Source organism: Chaetura pelagica, unplaced genomic scaffold (assembly GCF_000747805.2).
Source record: "Chaetura pelagica isolate M959 unplaced genomic scaffold, ChaPel_1.0 scaffold534, whole genome shotgun sequence".
Taxonomy (NCBI): Eukaryota; Metazoa; Chordata; class Aves; order Apodiformes; family Apodidae; genus Chaetura; species Chaetura pelagica.
In genome coordinates this window covers 1,273,459-1,291,845 of record NW_009953065.1, presented here as the reverse complement: position 1 = coordinate 1,291,845, position 18,387 = coordinate 1,273,459, and the positions used below count along the sequence as shown (strand labels likewise).

The 18,387-nt window shown below is 39.5% G+C and overlaps 2 protein-coding genes across 2 annotated transcripts in view; both read right to left on the bottom strand.

Annotated features, from left to right (window-relative positions):
- The window catches only part of TRMU (tRNA 5-methylaminomethyl-2-thiouridylate methyltransferase), an 8,737-nt gene extending 8,305 nt beyond the window's left edge, over positions 1-432 (bottom strand). The window contains exon 1 of the mRNA XM_009996797.1: positions 291-432. Coding sequence (XP_009995099.1) covers positions 291-432 — 142 coding nt within the window. The remainder of the gene's footprint in view (positions 1-290) is intronic.
- A 1,316-nt stretch (positions 433-1,748) lies between these two features.
- GTSE1 (G-2 and S-phase expressed 1) lies at positions 1,749-17,722 on the bottom strand. Its single transcript, XM_009996781.1, has 12 exons — positions 17,662-17,722; positions 17,050-17,113; positions 16,350-16,968; positions 15,024-15,194; positions 13,442-13,592; positions 11,908-12,285; positions 11,645-11,717; positions 11,033-11,281; positions 9,707-9,866; positions 4,027-4,068; positions 2,831-2,971; positions 1,749-1,832 (listed from the first exon to the last, which is right to left on the bottom strand). The coding sequence occupies exons 1-12, from the start codon at positions 17,720-17,722 to the stop codon at positions 1,749-1,751; spliced, it is 2,193 nt and encodes a 730-aa protein (XP_009995083.1).
- Between the last annotated feature and the right edge of the window lie 665 nt (positions 17,723-18,387).

Here is an 18,387-nt window from a genome sequence, read left to right as displayed (position 1 = left end):
GGAGCGCTCCCGCTGCTCCCGCCCGGCACGGCTCGGTGCCCTTTCCCGCAGCAGGGACGCGGGGCCAAACAACGCTTTGCAAACCAACCGGAAAGACTGAAGCATCACAAGAGCTATTTGGCCCTGAACCCTCCCCCCGCCAGGGTAACCGCACCCCCCAACACGCACCCAACCCAGAGCCTCCCACTGCCCACAAGCAACAGGGCTCAGCAAATTGAACTGGACAAAGGCAGACCCAGAGGGAAATACGTCTCGATTTTATTGCTTCATGTTCGTTATCACCTCCTAACCCAGAGGTTGCAGCTGGTTCCAGCTGCTGCTACATAGTGCAGCCTCCCCCAGCACATCCCGCACTAATCCTGCTTCAAGGAGCCTTTCAGCAACTGACTTGGAGCTTGAAGGCTGGTATTTGGCTCTTAGTTGAAGACACATGGAACTGTCAAGTCAGTGTCTGAGCTCCAGTGGTTAGTTAGGCCAGGCAATAGAGGTGGTGAAGACCAGAAGTACTGAGCTGGCCAAGTGCCTGGCTCAGGACCACACAGCAGGGCATTGAGGGTGGCAGATACTGCCTGCTTGTTCATAAATTGTTCCTAAGCTGCCTGACAGACATCCACAAAATGCACTTCCCAGAGGGCACAGAATGCCTTGAAGTGCAGAGCATATGTACAAATGCATCAGGCATAAGAAAAAACTTTTGTTTCCTGGCTCAGAAGAGCCCTCACACTCTGGCCAAAGACCTCCCTTCAGAGCAGAGTCTGACAGTGCAGTAACCACAGAGGAGGCAGCTGTGTTGAGGAGGCAAGTGTCTTCAAAGGAAGATGCCTTGTTCAGCATCCAAGTATTTGACAAACTCATCTGAATACTGCCTCCTACTTAAACACTTTGAGTCTCCTACTTCCACTTTAATGAATACAAACAGGTGAACAATCCATTTTAATCTCTTGCTAAACTTTCATAAGTACATTAAGCTAGTACATACACAGCAGCAGTGTCTAGTCGCCAAGACAGGCTTGTTACTTCTATACTTATGGGCTACTGCTGTGTGCATTTATGTCCATTCACCTCCCCATATTTAAAATCTCCAGCTATTATCCAAGTGTGGCAAATTCAGGTAAGAAAGCATTTTTCTGTTCTAGAAAATGAGAAAGTTCAAGCCTAATCTTCAAATGTCAAAACTAAACCCTGCAGCAGTAATAAGCAGTTGCTTTCTTCATTGAATCACAAAAATTCAGCTGTTGCTGTTAGTGTTTTCCTCTAGCATTCAACAGTAAAATGTTTATTTCCAAGCTTGCTACACTTCTGCATGACAAATCACCCTCAAGTCTACTAGCTTCACCTACATCTGGTAGTGAAACATTAAAATAGTCTAACTAAAGTCTGTAATAAAAGGTTGCTACTTTGTACAACACTTTAGTAAACAACTCATTTATTTTAATTTAAAACTTCATTGCACATAGGAGATAAGGAATCAAAGGACAAGTAGGTGGAAATAAAGAGACAGGCTTCCAATACAGAGAATATGCCTTTTTGTCAGAGTGACACAGCTTAAAATACAACTATTGCAGCACATCCATGAACAGAACCATTAGACTCAGTTTGACTGCATGAAGACTGTTAGAATTCTATTGTCTTAATGCAGTTCATCAGATAATCCATAGCCAACTTAAAAAAAACCTGTGTGAGTGAAGAGTAACACCTGAACACTTTAAAGATCACAGTTGCCAAGAATTCTTCATTTCAACTCAAGTTCAAAACTTGAGTAGAGGGGAATCCAGATTTTCTTTGTTTACATCAGGACTCAGAGTGATAAGAGGAGAACTCAAATCAATTAGCTGAAAGAAAACCAATAAAATTTAGCTGTTGTAGTCAGCTGTTGTACATAACTACTAGCAGCAATAATCTTTATTGAAAGTTTTCTCAAGTACTCTTTTTTGTTTAGGATTCCTATTAAAATCCAGAAGACAGAGACAAGCATCACACAAGCTTTTAGGTTCAGGCTTTTAAATATCTAGCTCATTCTTAGACAAGGACAAGCTTCTCTCAAGATGGTTACTGCCCATACTCACCTTAAAAGCCTAAAAGACTTTTCTAAGATGCACTCCTGTGCATATTCAAGTGAGATTATCATCCAGGCAGGACAGAACACTTCTGAACTCCTCTGAACTTGCCCCCAGAAGTCAGATTTCTGTGATCCTCCTTTGAGATACTTGGAAGGACCTGATTTTGAATTGATCCCAACTACATCTAATACTAAAGGCTATATCTTCAGTCACCATCATTCAATCTGGCAATGCATAAAAGGAATCTACCTTAAAAAGTCACTAGTGTACAAAAAAACACTTGCCCCAAAATGCTTGTCCAATTTAGAGTGGATTCCAATGCACATCTTTCAACTAAGGAGGGGATTAGGAGAGGAGTTAAACAGGAGACAGTCCTGAATTTTTGCTGAAAATGAACTGCTACTGCCAAGAACTGAACATTTGCTTGAAAAGGAAAACAAGAGCCAGCATGCCTACTCTGCTGAAAACAGCATTCAGTTCCTGCTTCAGAACAGTTTCATTCTTTAACAATGGCTTTAAATATTAAGTTCTTCCATCCTTCTCCTATTTGCAGGTTGATTCCAGAGATGTAGTTCAGAGCACACTGTCTGATTTTAAACAATGTTCTCTTTATTTAAGAGCATCCTAGTATGTAGTATTACAATTACCATATTGAGCTAGTATTCAGTCATTCTTACAGTACTGTGGAGCTACTCTGCAGACAAGCATATGCAGTCAGTTGACATTCTTCTGCTAGCATATATGCACCAGAAGACTTGAATGTAACTTACCTTTACCTGCCCTGAGAATACAGGCTTTAGAGGAGTCATCTTATTCACTTCAGGAGTATTGGAAAGGTCAATCAGAGGTCTACTTTCACATTCCAAAGCGTGTGGGAGAGATTTGTCTATTTCAATATCTACTAGCAAGGCCTTAAAAAAAAAGATAGTTCAGATTTTCTGTGCTTCCATCATAAACATTCAGGCAGTCAGTGTACTTATGCAGCTGCAACAATAACAGGACAGGCTTAATTTACAGCTTGCGTATTTTTCATGCAGGATTGTTTGCACACAGTGTAAAAACATCAGCTCTTGCCCTACCTATAGCAAACCTCACAAATAGGGAAATGCAGTGACACAAAAGAGCTCCTTGGGGCATAGAACAATTTTTCACTTAAAAGCAAAGTTAAGTCAAATTTAAAACCTAAGTAATAAACTTTCTTAATATTTAAATTACTTACTACAATTATTGTGCAATGTTATTTAGCAATATTAACTATTCTGCAGAGCTCCAGACTTAGTTATGCTTTTGTTCAGTTTAACTACTCTACATACGTACTAAGCAATTCTGTAACAGATACTTCATGTCAGCAAGTAAGCTAACAAGCAAATTACTGATGCAATAACATGAAGTAATTACAGATTCTACACCTGAATATTTTAAAATCCATAGCCACTTTGACAGGTTAATTTTCAGAACTACCAGTTCAGTCCTTTCTCCTTAATGCCTGTAAAGTGCCAGCTTTCAACAGGAAGCCAGTAAATTCTTGGGAGAGGGGAAAAAAAGTGTTCACTGGACTAAGTATGTGAAAACTAAATTTAATGCTACATGGGCCTTCGGGTTTGCACTGCTGTTAGGTGACTGATTTTAACTACAACAATACAGATTTTTCAAAAGGGCTTCATGGCTGCAATAGAACTTCCCTTTGACACTGCTTTTCTAATCAAATCCACAAGGACTTTACAGCACTTATCCAGAAGTGGAAATTTAATAAGAAACCTGCAAATATTTCACCATTCAGCTTTGAGATGTGAGAACACTGAACAGAAGTTCAGTGCTAAAAACAGGCACTAGAGGGTGCACACCCTTAGAGCGAATCTATTTTAACTTTGTAAGTGGTTTGTCTACTTACCCCTCATCTTGAAACAACTTATTTTCAATAAGTTTACTTACTAGTTCTGTAGAAAAATCTACTGTTATTGCTTACCTCCGTTTTTTTCTCTTCAGCCAGGTGATTTTGTACTTCAGCCTCTTGTAATTCATGTTCTTCTGCTTCTGTAACATTTTTTTCTGGTGAGAAGTTAAGTGCAAGAGGTAGCACAGGAAGAGGAGATACATCATCTTCTGAAGATGATGTCTGTGGCTTAGTCTCTTTTGTCTGTTTAGAACTAGGGAAAAGAGCATTAGTAATAATTTAGTTCTTTAATCAGCATGAACTACTAAAACCAGACATGCCTGTGTCCTAACCTTGGTTTCTCTTTTTTTACTCCAAGTTTTAATGACCATAAGGTTTCACATATTTTTACCCAAAAGAATGCAAACTACCTGCAAAATGCAAGATATTTTGTTCTGCAATAAATTTATAGTCTACCCATGCAAAAAGAAAACATTAGCTAATGACTTCAGAAAGATGAAGAATTTAATCTTAAATACACGCAGCCTAGACTTCACAAAAATGATTTTTTAGACTTTGACAAAACAACTAGCAAACAGGTACTAATATTGCATATCATTTAGCAACCCACTTCAGGGCCTGCTGAGAAGAAGTACTGACACCAGCTGGAAGACCAGGGGTTGGAATCAAGATTAGTATGGTAGTCATTGTAGGGGGAGCAATTGTTTTCTTGAGAGAAAAGACTATTTTGGACATTTAGCCTAAGTAACATGACATATAGGCAGAGTAGTCTAGCCATGAATCATTCCTACTTTAACACTGTTCATAACCAACCATGAAGCAAGTCTGAGAATATGTTGGGCTGATACTATGAAGGAGACATTCTTTCATAGAAAACAAACATAATTAACAACAATGTAGGTTTCACCCATTTTGCAACCAATTATTTCAAAAGAAACATAGGTAAACCTCCTCCAAAACTGAAGTTAAGTCAATTAAATCCTTGGCTTTTTGATTGATGCTTTAAGAAAGTGATAAACTTTACAGCAGCGCTGGCAATAGTATAAAACAAATTTAAGAGCAATATGTTTTAATCAGCTGTTTCCCTTCATCAGAAGACAACGGCAAAATAAAACCAATACCAAATCTGTTTTCAGTCAGAGCATTAGATACAAGCCCTAAATTGTCTGCTAGCTCAAGAAATAATAATAATTTCCTATTAGATATTATATTTGTTTAGTGTTAGATATTGACTCATCTCAGTAAGGCTTATAGTATTTTACTGTAGGCCTCTTTATTAGGCCTAAAGTGCATCTATGCTCAAATGCCTTATTGTAACATTTAACAAGAGGTCTTTGAAACCTGAAAGTCATCATAAAAATCCACTTAGAGGCAGTTTGCCTACAATACTTATTCCATATGTGGATGTTTCTGTCTTACCCAGCTGCAAAAGTCTTTTTGGTAGAAAAGCCGGAACTTCGACAAACAGATGCAGCACTTGGAGAAAATGTCATTCTTGGTACAGTTGTAGGAGTCACTGCTGGAAACCCTGAGATACGACGAACAGGTGTAGGTAAGCCAGACCGTCTCAGACTGGCAGGAGTCATGGAGACAGGCTTCTCAGGAACACAAAAATTCTGGAAGATCCCATCTGCCGAGGCTTTCACAGGAGTGCTGACTGCCATGGCACTAAAAAAAGGAACATGCAATTAGCCAAAATCTTCTAAACCCAGTTTTATTCAAACTATTCTGTCAAAAAGTAGAAATCAGTTTCCTTTTAGTCAATAAGGGTGCAGTAATCATGATGAGGTCGATAACCTCAGCATAGGCTTTAATTCAGAGGAATTATTTAATGAATGACTCAAGCTTATTTAGCACTGCAAAGAAAACCGTCCTCGTCCAAAGCGTAGGGGGGGACGGCGGGCCTTGCTTGGGTTTTTTTTTGTTTGAAGTCAGTTCCAATATGGAACTTTTAAAGATTGTTGCAGCACCCAGCCAGGTGCCATGGTAAGAAGCATGCTTCAGTGCCCTCCATTTTCAGTTATGCCCTACCTTCCAAGGGTGCCACAAAATGATCCAAGAGATGGTGGTGCTGCTTTTGGTGCCAATTTATTTGATGGTGTATCTGAAGACAAAAGTTTTGTTAGCTGCTATCCACATTCATATTTATTTTTTATAACAAATACCTTTCAGTTAAAATACTAATTCCTTCCAGAGATGGACAGAGGTATAATGAAACAAGTAACAAGCATTTGTGGTAACATTTGCTTTCAATAGCCAAGCTAGAGAACAGGTCATGCTAAGTCTGTGCTTACCTCCAGTCTTCACTGGACTATCAGCTTGACTTGTAGGATCAGACAAAACTGTACCCTTGGCCTTTGGACACAGGCTTCCTTTTGTTGCACTTCCATCTTTATTCTGCTGGCAGAACTTCTGCAGATTGGGAACAGAGCTCTGCCTCTGAATCCCACTGCCTACAGCATCAGATGGTGTTGCAAAAGCTGAAGATTTAGCCAAGCTTGAAGCACTAGCTATTTTGGGAGTACTAGCTGATCTTTCTTGCTTCCTGGATTTCTCAGTATTGGCAGCCTGCAGAGATGACACGCTGGTAGGTCTGACAAGGGCCAGTCTGTTTGTACTAGATGAAAGCTTAGAGCCACTCACACCAGCTTTTGAAGATGTGCTTGATTTTCCTGAAATAGAAAGTTATTATACTTCAGAGTAATTGCTTATTGCTTTGACTAAGAAGAATAATTACACTCCTACAGGAAAGAAAAACAGCAATTTACAGCATTTAAATTTATATTCAAACAACTCGAGTTCAAGAAGAACACATCCAACTACTGAAAACTTACTCCAAATTCACCAGCTGTTTTTTCCATTTTAGAAAGTCCCTGCACCAAATTCCTGAATTACTGCAATCAAGCCAAAGAATATTCCTCAAAGAATGCCAGACTGCAGACTAAAGATTACATTTTCTAAATTTTCTCCCAGCAATTTGGCTCTGTTCCCTTAAGTGTAATATTCAGTGTAATAGTTCAAGTTGCACTAATGAGCACCACCTGCTGACCTACCCCACAAGTGCTTTTCTGTTTTCTATATGGCTCTTACCTTTGTAAGATACATTCGTTAATAGGATGAGTCTTGACTAGACACTTCTATTGTATAAAATAATTCTTATTAAGCTTTAACTTTTACTGATATATTACTATCCATCCAGAAACAAAGTACAAAATAGAGATTTGCAGTAACCTGGTATCTTAATAGATCTACAAGAACCATGGTGCTTACATCTGTATTTTTAGACTATTTTCCTGATCCTTTGAGGCTTACTGAAAGGGTCAAATTGTCATCCTCATTATAATATAAGCCTCTTGGTTGTATTCAGTTATCTCCCCCGAGTTATTTTTCCACCTGCTTGAATAAAGTTCATCTTTCATCAGGATTACAGAAACTCAGATTTTGAAACTAGGCCTTCCACCTTCATTCTGTCTTTCAAATGTTTTGGTGTCAAGTTCTTTTGTGTTTTCTTGTGGTTTTAATTCAAGGTGGACAAGCTTACAGCATTCAGAAGCTCATGTACTTGGCTGTAATAGAGAAGATCATGTATAAAAAGAACATGTTTCCTCAGGCATTGCTCACTTTCTAGCTGCATCAGACCCTTACATGTAGGCATCAGGCTTACAAAAACTTAAGTTTTTACAAGTGATAGATGTATCTTTAGTCCACAGGGATTTTTTTAGGCTACCCTATACAATTTTATTCTCCATTCAAAACATTTTTTACTGCTTGCATGCTTAGCTACTTCAAAATTGATTTGTGGCACAAATCTGTAGGAAGAATTATTACCATTTTTTCCTATGGGAGAAATGGGTAAACTTGAATTCAGACTTGAGTTCTTGCTGGAAGCTGATGACGATGATGATGATGAAGTAGCCCTTCTTGTGAGACCACTGGCAACACCAGAAAGTTTCAGTTGTGTTATCTTCTTTAAGCCAGGCTGAATTAGAAAATACAGAAAAAAAACCCTATTTAACATGTTATTGTGCCGTGCTCTTTCTTGGTGTAATAGCTTTTCGTTTGTGAATTTTAGAGAAGTTCCTTCCTCAGAGTATAGTTTTAAAAGTTATTTTCTTTTAGAAACAGTTCAAGATATCTGGATTATTATACAGAACTGGAACATCAGATCTAGGAGGTGAACTGTTATTTTTACTCCTGCCACAAACCTGAGTATGGACTTAAAGGGATTAAACAATAAAAGGAGTAACTCCAGGCACCGGTATATGCTTGGCACCAACGACTTGGAAAGTAGCTTTGCAGAAAAGGCCCTCAGGAGTGCTGGTGGACAAGCTGAGGATGGGCCAGCAACATGCCCTTGCAGCAAAGAATGCCAACAGGATCCTGGGGTGCATGAGGAGGAGTTGCCAGCAGTTGGAGGGAGGTGATCCTTCCCCTCTGCTCACCACTGGGGAGGCCACACCTGAAGATCCATGTCCTGTTCCAGGCTGCCCAATATGAGGGCAATTTGGAGCTACTGAAAGGAGTACAGCAATGGGCCATTAATGTGATTAAGGAACAGGAATCACAGAATCTTAAGGGTTGGAAGGAACCTCAAAAGATCATCTAGTCCAACCCCCCTGCCAAAGCAGGATCACCTAGAGCACATCACACAGGAACGTGTCCAGGGGGGTTTTGAATGTCTCCAGCGAAGGAGACTCCACAACCTCTCTGGACAGCCTGCTCCAGGGCTCTGTCACTGGAACAGTAAAGAAGTTTTTTCTCCAGTGGTGTCCAGTGACAGGACCAGAGGGAATGGCCATGGACTGGAAAATGGCAGGTTCCTACCCCTTAACATCGGGAAACGCTTTTTTACTATGAGGGTCATAAGCTCTGGCACAGGTTGCCCAGAGAGGTTGTTGAGTCTCCATCATTTTTCACTTAAAAGCAAAGTTAAGTCAAATTTAAAACCTAAGTAATAAACTTTCTTAATATTTAAATTACTTACTACAATTATTGTGCAATGTTATTTAGCAATATTAACTATTCTGCAGAGCTCCAGACTTAGTTATGCTTTTGTTCAGTTTAACTACTCTACATACGTACTAAGCAATTCTGTAACAGATACTTCATGTCAGCAAGTAAGCTAACAAGCAAATTACTGATGCAATAACATGAAGTAATTACAGATTCTACACCTGAATATTTTAAAATCCATAGCCACTTTGACAGGTTAATTTTCAGAACTACCAGTTCAGTCCTTTCTCCTTAATGCCTGTAAAGTGCCAGCTTTCAACAGGAAGCCAGTAAATTCTTGGGAGAGGGGAAAAAAAGTGTTCACTGGACTAAGTATGTGAAAACTAAATTTAATGCTACATGGGCCTTCGGGTTTGCACTGCTGTTAGGTGACTGATTTTAACTACAACAATACAGATTTTTCAAAAGGGCTTCATGGCTGCAATAGAACTTCCCTTTGACACTGCTTTTCTAATCAAATCCACAAGGACTTTACAGCACTTATCCAGAAGTGGAAATTTAATAAGAAACCTGCAAATATTTCACCATTCAGCTTTGAGATGTGAGAACACTGAACAGAAGTTCAGTGCTAAAAACAGGCACTAGAGGGTGCACACCCTTAGAGCGAATCTATTTTAACTTTGTAAGTGGTTTGTCTACTTACCCCTCATCTTGAAACAACTTATTTTCAATAAGTTTACTTACTAGTTCTGTAGAAAAATCTACTGTTATTGCTTACCTCCGTTTTTTTCTCTTCAGCCAGGTGATTTTGTACTTCAGCCTCTTGTAATTCATGTTCTTCTGCTTCTGTAACATTTTTTTCTGGTGAGAAGTTAAGTGCAAGAGGTAGCACAGGAAGAGGAGATACATCATCTTCTGAAGATGATGTCTGTGGCTTAGTCTCTTTTGTCTGTTTAGAACTAGGGAAAAGAGCATTAGTAATAATTTAGTTCTTTAATCAGCATGAACTACTAAAACCAGACATGCCTGTGTCCTAACCTTGGTTTCTCTTTTTTTACTCCAAGTTTTAATGACCATAAGGTTTCACATATTTTTACCCAAAAGAATGCAAACTACCTGCAAAATGCAAGATATTTTGTTCTGCAATAAATTTATAGTCTACCCATGCAAAAAGAAAACATTAGCTAATGACTTCAGAAAGATGAAGAATTTAATCTTAAATACACGCAGCCTAGACTTCACAAAAATGATTTTTTAGACTTTGACAAAACAACTAGCAAACAGGTACTAATATTGCATATCATTTAGCAACCCACTTCAGGGCCTGCTGAGAAGAAGTACTGACACCAGCTGGAAGACCAGGGGTTGGAATCAAGATTAGTATGGTAGTCATTGTAGGGGGAGCAATTGTTTTCTTGAGAGAAAAGACTATTTTGGACATTTAGCCTAAGTAACATGACATATAGGCAGAGTAGTCTAGCCATGAATCATTCCTACTTTAACACTGTTCATAACCAACCATGAAGCAAGTCTGAGAATATGTTGGGCTGATACTATGAAGGAGACATTCTTTCATAGAAAACAAACATAATTAACAACAATGTAGGTTTCACCCATTTTGCAACCAATTATTTCAAAAGAAACATAGGTAAACCTCCTCCAAAACTGAAGTTAAGTCAATTAAATCCTTGGCTTTTTGATTGATGCTTTAAGAAAGTGATAAACTTTACAGCAGCGCTGGCAATAGTATAAAACAAATTTAAGAGCAATATGTTTTAATCAGCTGTTTCCCTTCATCAGAAGACAACGGCAAAATAAAACCAATACCAAATCTGTTTTCAGTCAGAGCATTAGATACAAGCCCTAAATTGTCTGCTAGCTCAAGAAATAATAATAATTTCCTATTAGATATTATGTTTGTTTAGTGTTAGATATTGACTCATCTCAGTAAGGCTTATAGTATTTTACTGTAGGCCTCTTTATTAGGCCTAAAGTGCATCTATGCTCAAATGCCTTATTGTAACATTTAACAAGAGGTCTTTGAAACCTGAAAGTCATCATAAAAATCCACTTAGAGGCAGTTTGCCTACAATACTTATTCCATATGTGGATGTTTCTGTCTTACCCAGCTGCAAAAGTCTTTTTGGTAGAAAAGCCGGAACTTCGACAAACAGATGCAGCACTTGGAGAAAATGTCATTCTTGGTACAGTTGTAGGAGTCACTGCTGGAAACCCTGAGATACGACGAACAGGTGTAGGTAAGCCAGACCGTCTCAGACTGGCAGGAGTCATGGAGACAGGCTTCTCAGGAACACAAAAATTCTGGAAGATCCCATCTGCCGAGGCTTTCACAGGAGTGCTGACTGCCATGGCACTAAAAAAAGGAACATGCAATTAGCCAAAATCTTCTAAACCCAGTTTTATTCAAACTATTCTGTCAAAAAGTAGAAATCAGTTTCCTTTTAGTCAATAAGGGTGCAGTAATCATGATGAGGTCGATAACCTCAGCATAGGCTTTAATTCAGAGGAATTATTTAATGAATGACTCAAGCTTATTTAGCACTGCAAAGAAAACCGTCCTCGTCCAAAGCGTAGGGGGGGACGGCGGGCCTTGCTTGGGTTTTTTTTTGTTTGAAGTCAGTTCCAATATGGAACTTTTAAAGATTGTTGCAGCACCCAGCCAGGTGCCATGGTAAGAAGCATGCTTCAGTGCCCTCCATTTTCAGTTATGCCCTACCTTCCAAGGGTGCCACAAAATGATCCAAGAGATGGTGGTGCTGCTTTTGGTGCCAATTTATTTGATGGTGTATCTGAAGACAAAAGTTTTGTTAGCTGCTATCCACATTCATATTTATTTTTTATAACAAATACCTTTCAGTTAAAATACTAATTCCTTCCAGAGATGGACAGAGGTATAATGAAACAAGTAACAAGCATTTGTGGTAACATTTGCTTTCAATAGCCAAGCTAGAGAACAGGTCATGCTAAGTCTGTGCTTACCTCCAGTCTTCACTGGACTATCAGCTTGACTTGTAGGATCAGACAAAACTGTACCCTTGGCCTTTGGACACAGGCTTCCTTTTGTTGCACTTCCATCTTTATTCTGCTGGCAGAACTTCTGCAGATTGGGAACAGAGCTCTGCCTCTGAATCCCACTGCCTACAGCATCAGATGGTGTTGCAAAAGCTGAAGATTTAGCCAAGCTTGAAGCACTAGCTATTTTGGGAGTACTAGCTGATCTTTCTTGCTTCCTGGATTTCTCAGTATTGGCAGCCTGCAGAGATGACACGCTGGTAGGTCTGACAAGGGCCAGTCTGTTTGTACTAGATGAAAGCTTAGAGCCACTCACACCAGCTTTTGAAGATGTGCTTGATTTTCCTGAAATAGAAAGTTATTATACTTCAGAGTAATTGCTTATTGCTTTGACTAAGAAGAATAATTACACTCCTACAGGAAAGAAAAACAGCAATTTACAGCATTTAAATTTATATTCAAACAACTCGAGTTCAAGAAGAACACATCCAACTACTGAAAACTTACTCCAAATTCACCAGCTGTTTTTTCCATTTTAGAAAGTCCCTGCACCAAATTCCTGAATTACTGCAATCAAGTCAAAGAATATTCCTCAAAGAATGCCAGACTGCAGACTAAAGATTACATTTTCTAAATTTTCTCCCAGCAATTTGGCTCTGTTCCCTTAAGTGTAATATTCAGTGTAATAGTTCAAGTTGCACTAATGAGCACCACCTGCTGACCTACCCCACAAGTGCTTTTCTGTTTTCTATATGGCTCTTACCTTTGTAAGATACATTCGTTAATAGGATGAGTCTTGACTAGACACTTCTATTGTATAAAATAATTCTTATTAAGCTTTAACTTTTACTGATATATTACTATCCATCCAGAAACAAAGTACAAAATAGAGATTTGCAGTAACCTGGTATCTTAATAGATCTACAAGAACCATGGTGCTTACATCTGTATTTTTAGACTATTTTCCTGATCCTTTGAGGCTTACTGAAAGGGTCAAATTGTCATCCTCATTATAATATAAGCCTCTTGGTTGTATTCAGTTATCTCCCCCGAGTTATTTTTCCACCTGCTTGAATAAAGTTCATCTTTCATCAGGATTACAGAAACTCAGATTTTGAAACTAGGCCTTCCACCTTCATTCTGTCTTTCAAATGTTTTGGTGTCAAGTTCTTTTGTGTTTTCTTGTGGTTTTAATTCAAGGTGGACAAGCTTACAGCATTCAGAAGCTCATGTACTTGGCTGTAATAGAGAAGATCATGTATAAAAAGAACATGTTTCCTCAGGCATTGCTCACTTTCTAGCTGCATCAGACCCTTACATGTAGGCATCAGGCTTACAAAAACTTAAGTTTTTACAAGTGATAGATGTATCTTTAGTCCACAGGGATTTTTTTAGGCTACCCTATACAATTTTATTCTCCATTCAAAACATTTTTTACTGCTTGCATGCTTAGCTACTTCAAAATTGATTTGTGGCACAAATCTGTAGGAAGAATTATTACCATTTTTTCCTATGGGAGAAATGGGTAAACTTGAATTCAGACTTGAGTTCTTGCTGGAAGCTGATGACGATGATGATGATGAAGTAGCCCTTCTTGTGAGACCACTGGCAACACCAGAAAGTTTCAGTTGTGTTATCTTCTTTAAGCCAGGCTGAATTAGAAAATACAGAAAAAAAACCCTATTTAACATGTTATTGTGCCGTGCTCTTTCTTGGTGTAATAGCTTTTCGTTTGTGAATTTTAGAGAAGTTCCTTCCTCAGAGTATAGTTTTAAAAGTTATTTTCTTTTAGAAACAGTTCAAGATATCTGGATTATTATACAGAACTGGAACATCAGATCTAGGAGGTGAACTGTTATTTTTACTCCTGCCACAAACCTGAGTATGGACTTAAAGGGATTAAACAATAAAAGGAGTAACTCCAGGCACCGGTATATGCTTGGCACCAACGACTTGGAAAGTAGCTTTGCAGAAAAGGCCCTCAGGAGTGCTGGTGGACAAGCTGAGGATGGGCCAGCAACATGCCCTTGCAGCAAAGAATGCCAACAGGATCCTGGGGTGCATGAGGAGGAGTTGCCAGCAGTTGGAGGGAGGTGATCCTTCCCCTCTGCTCACCACTGGGGAGGCCACACCTGAAGATCCATGTCCTGTTCCAGGCTGCCCAATATGAGGGCAATTTGGAGCTACTGAAAGGAGTACAGCAATGGGCCATTAATGTGATTAAGGAACAGGAATCACAGAATCTTAAGGGTTGGAAGGAACCTCAAAAGATCATCTAGTCCAACCCCCCTGCCAAAGCAGGATCACCTAGAGCACATCACACAGGAACGTGTCCAGGGGGGTTTTGAATGTCTCCAGCGAAGGAGACTCCACAACCTCTCTGGACAGCCTGCTCCAGGGCTCTGTCACTGGAACAGTAAAGAAGTTTTTTCTCCAGTGGTGTCCAGTGACAGGACCAGAGGGAATGGCCATGGACTGGAAAATGGCAGGTTCCTACCCCTTAACATCGGGAAACGCTTTTTTACTATGAGGGTCATAAGCTCTGGCACAGGTTGCCCAGAGAGGTTGTTGAGTCTCCATCCTTGAAGATACTCCTGGTCAACCAGCTCTAGGTGGCCTTGCTTGAGCAGGGGTTGGATCAGATGACCCAAGGGGATCCCTTCCAACATCAACCAATCTGTGATTCAGTGGAGTGGATATGCAGCACTGAAGTAGGTGTCTAAAGCTTCAAAACAACTCCTGACAGCTCTAGGTATTCTACCTTTATACAACTTACAGCAGCCTTTTTGTGTGATATATTTAATTATACACATCACAAACTACTTCTTATAGAAAATTGCTGATCACTTACCTGCAGCTAGTGCTTTAAAAACAAAGGTAATGCTTGTTAATTCAAGACATTTACAGTTGCTCCTAAGTTTGTTAATTGCGTTAGAACACACATTCAAGAGCAACAGTTACAGAACAGACTACTTTTCTTTAAAACCATTATACAAAACAATACAACTTTAAATACTAGAGTCAGGGGTTTTTTTTCAGAACATCACAAAAATTATTTGCACATAAAGAATGCTTGCCATTACCTTATTTGGTGCAGGAAGGGCTTTTTTGTTTTGCACTGAAGAACTGCCACTGAACGAAGACTCAAAGACATCTGAAGAAGCACTGGATTTATCAGCAATTAGATCTTCACATGATCCCACACTCTTCACATTTCTTTTTGTGGAAATAATAGCATGTTTTTCTGGTTGGGGCTGCAAAATTCAATGCAACATTTTAAAATGTAGTAGTGTTTTTAGAAACCACTATAAAGCATTTTACAGAAATTTTGTTAAGAAACAAAGACAACAGTCAATGAAGATGTCTTTGAACCAAGTCCTTAGACTAATATAGTTTAAAATTAGTCTAGTGAGCCTGTTTGTTAGGTACCAAATCATACTTGAACCCAGATATTGGGCATCAACCTAAAGACAGCTCTGCAACAAAAATTCATCAGCACAAATTTCACATAATCATCTTCACCTACATATTCTGCTGCTTTACTTAAGCTTTCCAAAAGATGAGACATTACAATAGTAGACTGCATAATCCAAACTTAAGACAGTGGGGTACTATTCAGCTAGTTAAAGCTTTAAGATTCTGCCTTTTCTTATAGCACTCAAATTCAAGAAGACACTTGTATCATCTAGAACTCAAAAGGTTCCCCTCTTTTGTACACATTATGGTTCCCAAGGAGCCAGCATCACACTTTCAGTAAAATCTGCAGTACATACTGAAGCCCTTATAAGGTGTACAGCAATAAAATACAGAAAGTATTCTATATAAAAACTGTGCACACAAGGTCACTAACACAACTGTTTCCTTGCTGCCCTAGAATACATTTTCAGTTTTTTTCATAACCACATCCTAAATGTAACACCATTAGCCAGTGCTTTTCATTATTGAGACAAACTGTGGATAGAAATAAATCTAAAAGATTTCCTGTTATATCAAAAGAATTTTGGGGCTCCCCTCTACACAACTCCATTGACAAGGGTTAACAGTAAACAAAGCCATTTTTGCTCATTAAGGCACTAAGAACAGTGCAGTAATTTTCCCAGCAACAAAACAGTGCTTAAAAAGAAGCCAGAAATTATGGCATTCACAAAACCAGGATACAATGGAAAATATATTTGCTTGCATATGCTCTACATTGTCATAATAGATAAACTAGATGGCTACTATACCATAGTATCTGCCCTGACTTTCTTTTTTATGTATAATAATGTCTTACCCGAGGATCTTAAGAGGCAGAGAAACGTAAGATTAAAATTCACTGTTGGGGAAAAAAAAAAGCTTGTAGACCACATTCCTAAAACACACAAAGGCCATGTTTAAAGAAAACATTGTTTGCCAGAAGCTGTCTTTACCTTTTCAATAGTCAACAAATTGCTGTTTCCAAGAGTAGATGAAGGTTTTGCCATTGGCAGCTTGCCAGTTGCCTTCATATTTCTTTCCTTAGTTTTTTGTTCTTGTATCAGAGGTGAACTGTTAATTTTTGTAGAAGATACACAGATTTTAACAGGGCTTCTGTTTGGAGGATTAGGAAGAGCCTGCATTTTGTCATCTGATAAATGTTTTTCTGATTCCTTCTGAAAAAAGTGTGGCAGCTGACATGCTGGGCTATCCTGCACACAGTATGTCTCCCTCTTAGCAGCCCTGGGACTGATCTCTATTGTTTGGTTTCTCAGTATTTTCAGTTTTGACTTTGAGTCCTCCACAAAGTTTTCTACAATCTTGTTCTCTTGTTCTTCTGATTGGCCTATTTTAGTCTGCTCATTCTTGCTTCCCATCTCTATTTGCAGCGCTAACAAATGAGCTTCTTTGAAAATTTCCACAAATTTCTCTCCTGTAAGTGGGCTCCACATGAGTTTGTCATCAGAAGCAGGGACACTCTTTTCTTCAGCACCTTCTTTTGCTTCGATACTGACAGCAATACATTTTTCCTTGTGTCCCAAAGGTCCAACAAAAACTTCATCTTCATTTCCACTACAAAGACAAAGAAGTGAGCCCAGCACCTTACGTGTGTTCATTTTAAAACGCATATTTACCTGAAGATCGTTCACTTACCTTACTGGAGAGAGTGAAAGGTCAAAATCAAACTTTTCATCAGTCAGAAGAGGGAAGTCTGAAACTATAACACAGACTTTGTCAAACTGGGGATTTTCAATAAAAATTACTGCATTACGTGTTGATGGTTTGGTGAAGCTGGTGTCAGATGGCAAAGAAAGTTCTAGCTACCAAGTCTAAATAATTAAAACATGGTTTAGGTCAAAGAAATTGAAAGCACACCTGCAAATACAATCATAATTGTGACAGACACCAAATATCATGAAAGATCTGAATTCTAATTTCTAAGCATTCATAATAGGGACGTGGGACCTGGCTGTGGGAAAAGGTATCAGAATCCTCCAATCAAGATAACTGAGAATATATAAACTGGAGCTATATGACAATGCAGTTGTCCTATCAGTCAGCTCTTTTCCCAGTTCAGATGGCCACAGGAGAGTACCAGGAGACAATGAGAAAGATTAGTTTTCCTGTTAGCTAAATAACAGCAGCCCATCCAAGGAAACGAGTACAGAGAAGATATAAAGCAGATGCAGGTCGACTGATCTGAACTGTTAACTTTTAATCAGGGGGACACCAGCTAGAGAATACCCCAGCATGTTCTCCACCTACCATTGCCCATGCAACTATCCAGTTTTTCTTCTGCCACGTGACTAGAGGAATATGCTGCCATTTCTTTTGCTTCCTCCACAGTGTCCAGAAGATATGGAATTAGCTATGCAGTAGGCTTAGAAAGAACAACAGTAAGGTCACACAAATTTTGAAATACTGTCAAAATAGCAAGGAGGCAAACATTTCCTTTGAAGACTCCTATACTTAGGGACAGTCACATAAATGCAGTTTATGGGATGCCACACAACCCATCACCCTCCCTTGAAACGTGCTACCACGTTATCTGAGACAGTGTTGCAACCTCTGTAAAAAATCCACATACAGTAGTGACACCTGGGATTTCCAAAATTGCTTAACACGAACTCTTGTGTTCAGCAACTAAACTCTAGATGAGCACAACTGCAAGGGGCAGCTTGTCTGGACAGCTGCAGCAGGACAGTCACCTCACAGGCTAAGAAACCCAGAGAACAAGAACATTTTACAGCACTATCAAGACCGGCACGGCGGCTCCGCAGAGGAAACGCACTCGGTGCGACTTCCACTCACGGAGAGAAACCCACCAGTCGGGATCCTCCCGCAAGGACAGGCCTGTCCCTGCCCTCAGACCAGGCCTTGCCGAGGGGCCGCTCAGACCGGAGCCCTCGGGCACAGCGGCCAGGCCGGAGCGATTCCCGCCGGTCACCGACCTACCAGGGCTGGGCCCTCACGGGGCCGCTCAGGGGAGGC

Bases quoted from the DNA above. Each gene is read 5' to 3' on its own strand.
- GTSE1 (XM_009996781.1), bottom strand. From the start codon at position 17,722: ATGGCAGCATATTCCTCTAGTCACGTGGCAGAAGAAAAACTGGATAGT. The intron at 15,195-16,349 runs GTAAAGACAGCT...TGAATTTTGCAG, and splicing joins ATTTGTTGACTATTGAAAAG to CCCCAACCAGAAAAACATGC. The intron at 11,718-11,907 runs GTAAGCACAGAC...TTTTGTCTTCAG, and splicing joins TAGTCCAGTGAAGACTGGAG to ATACACCATCAAATAAATTG.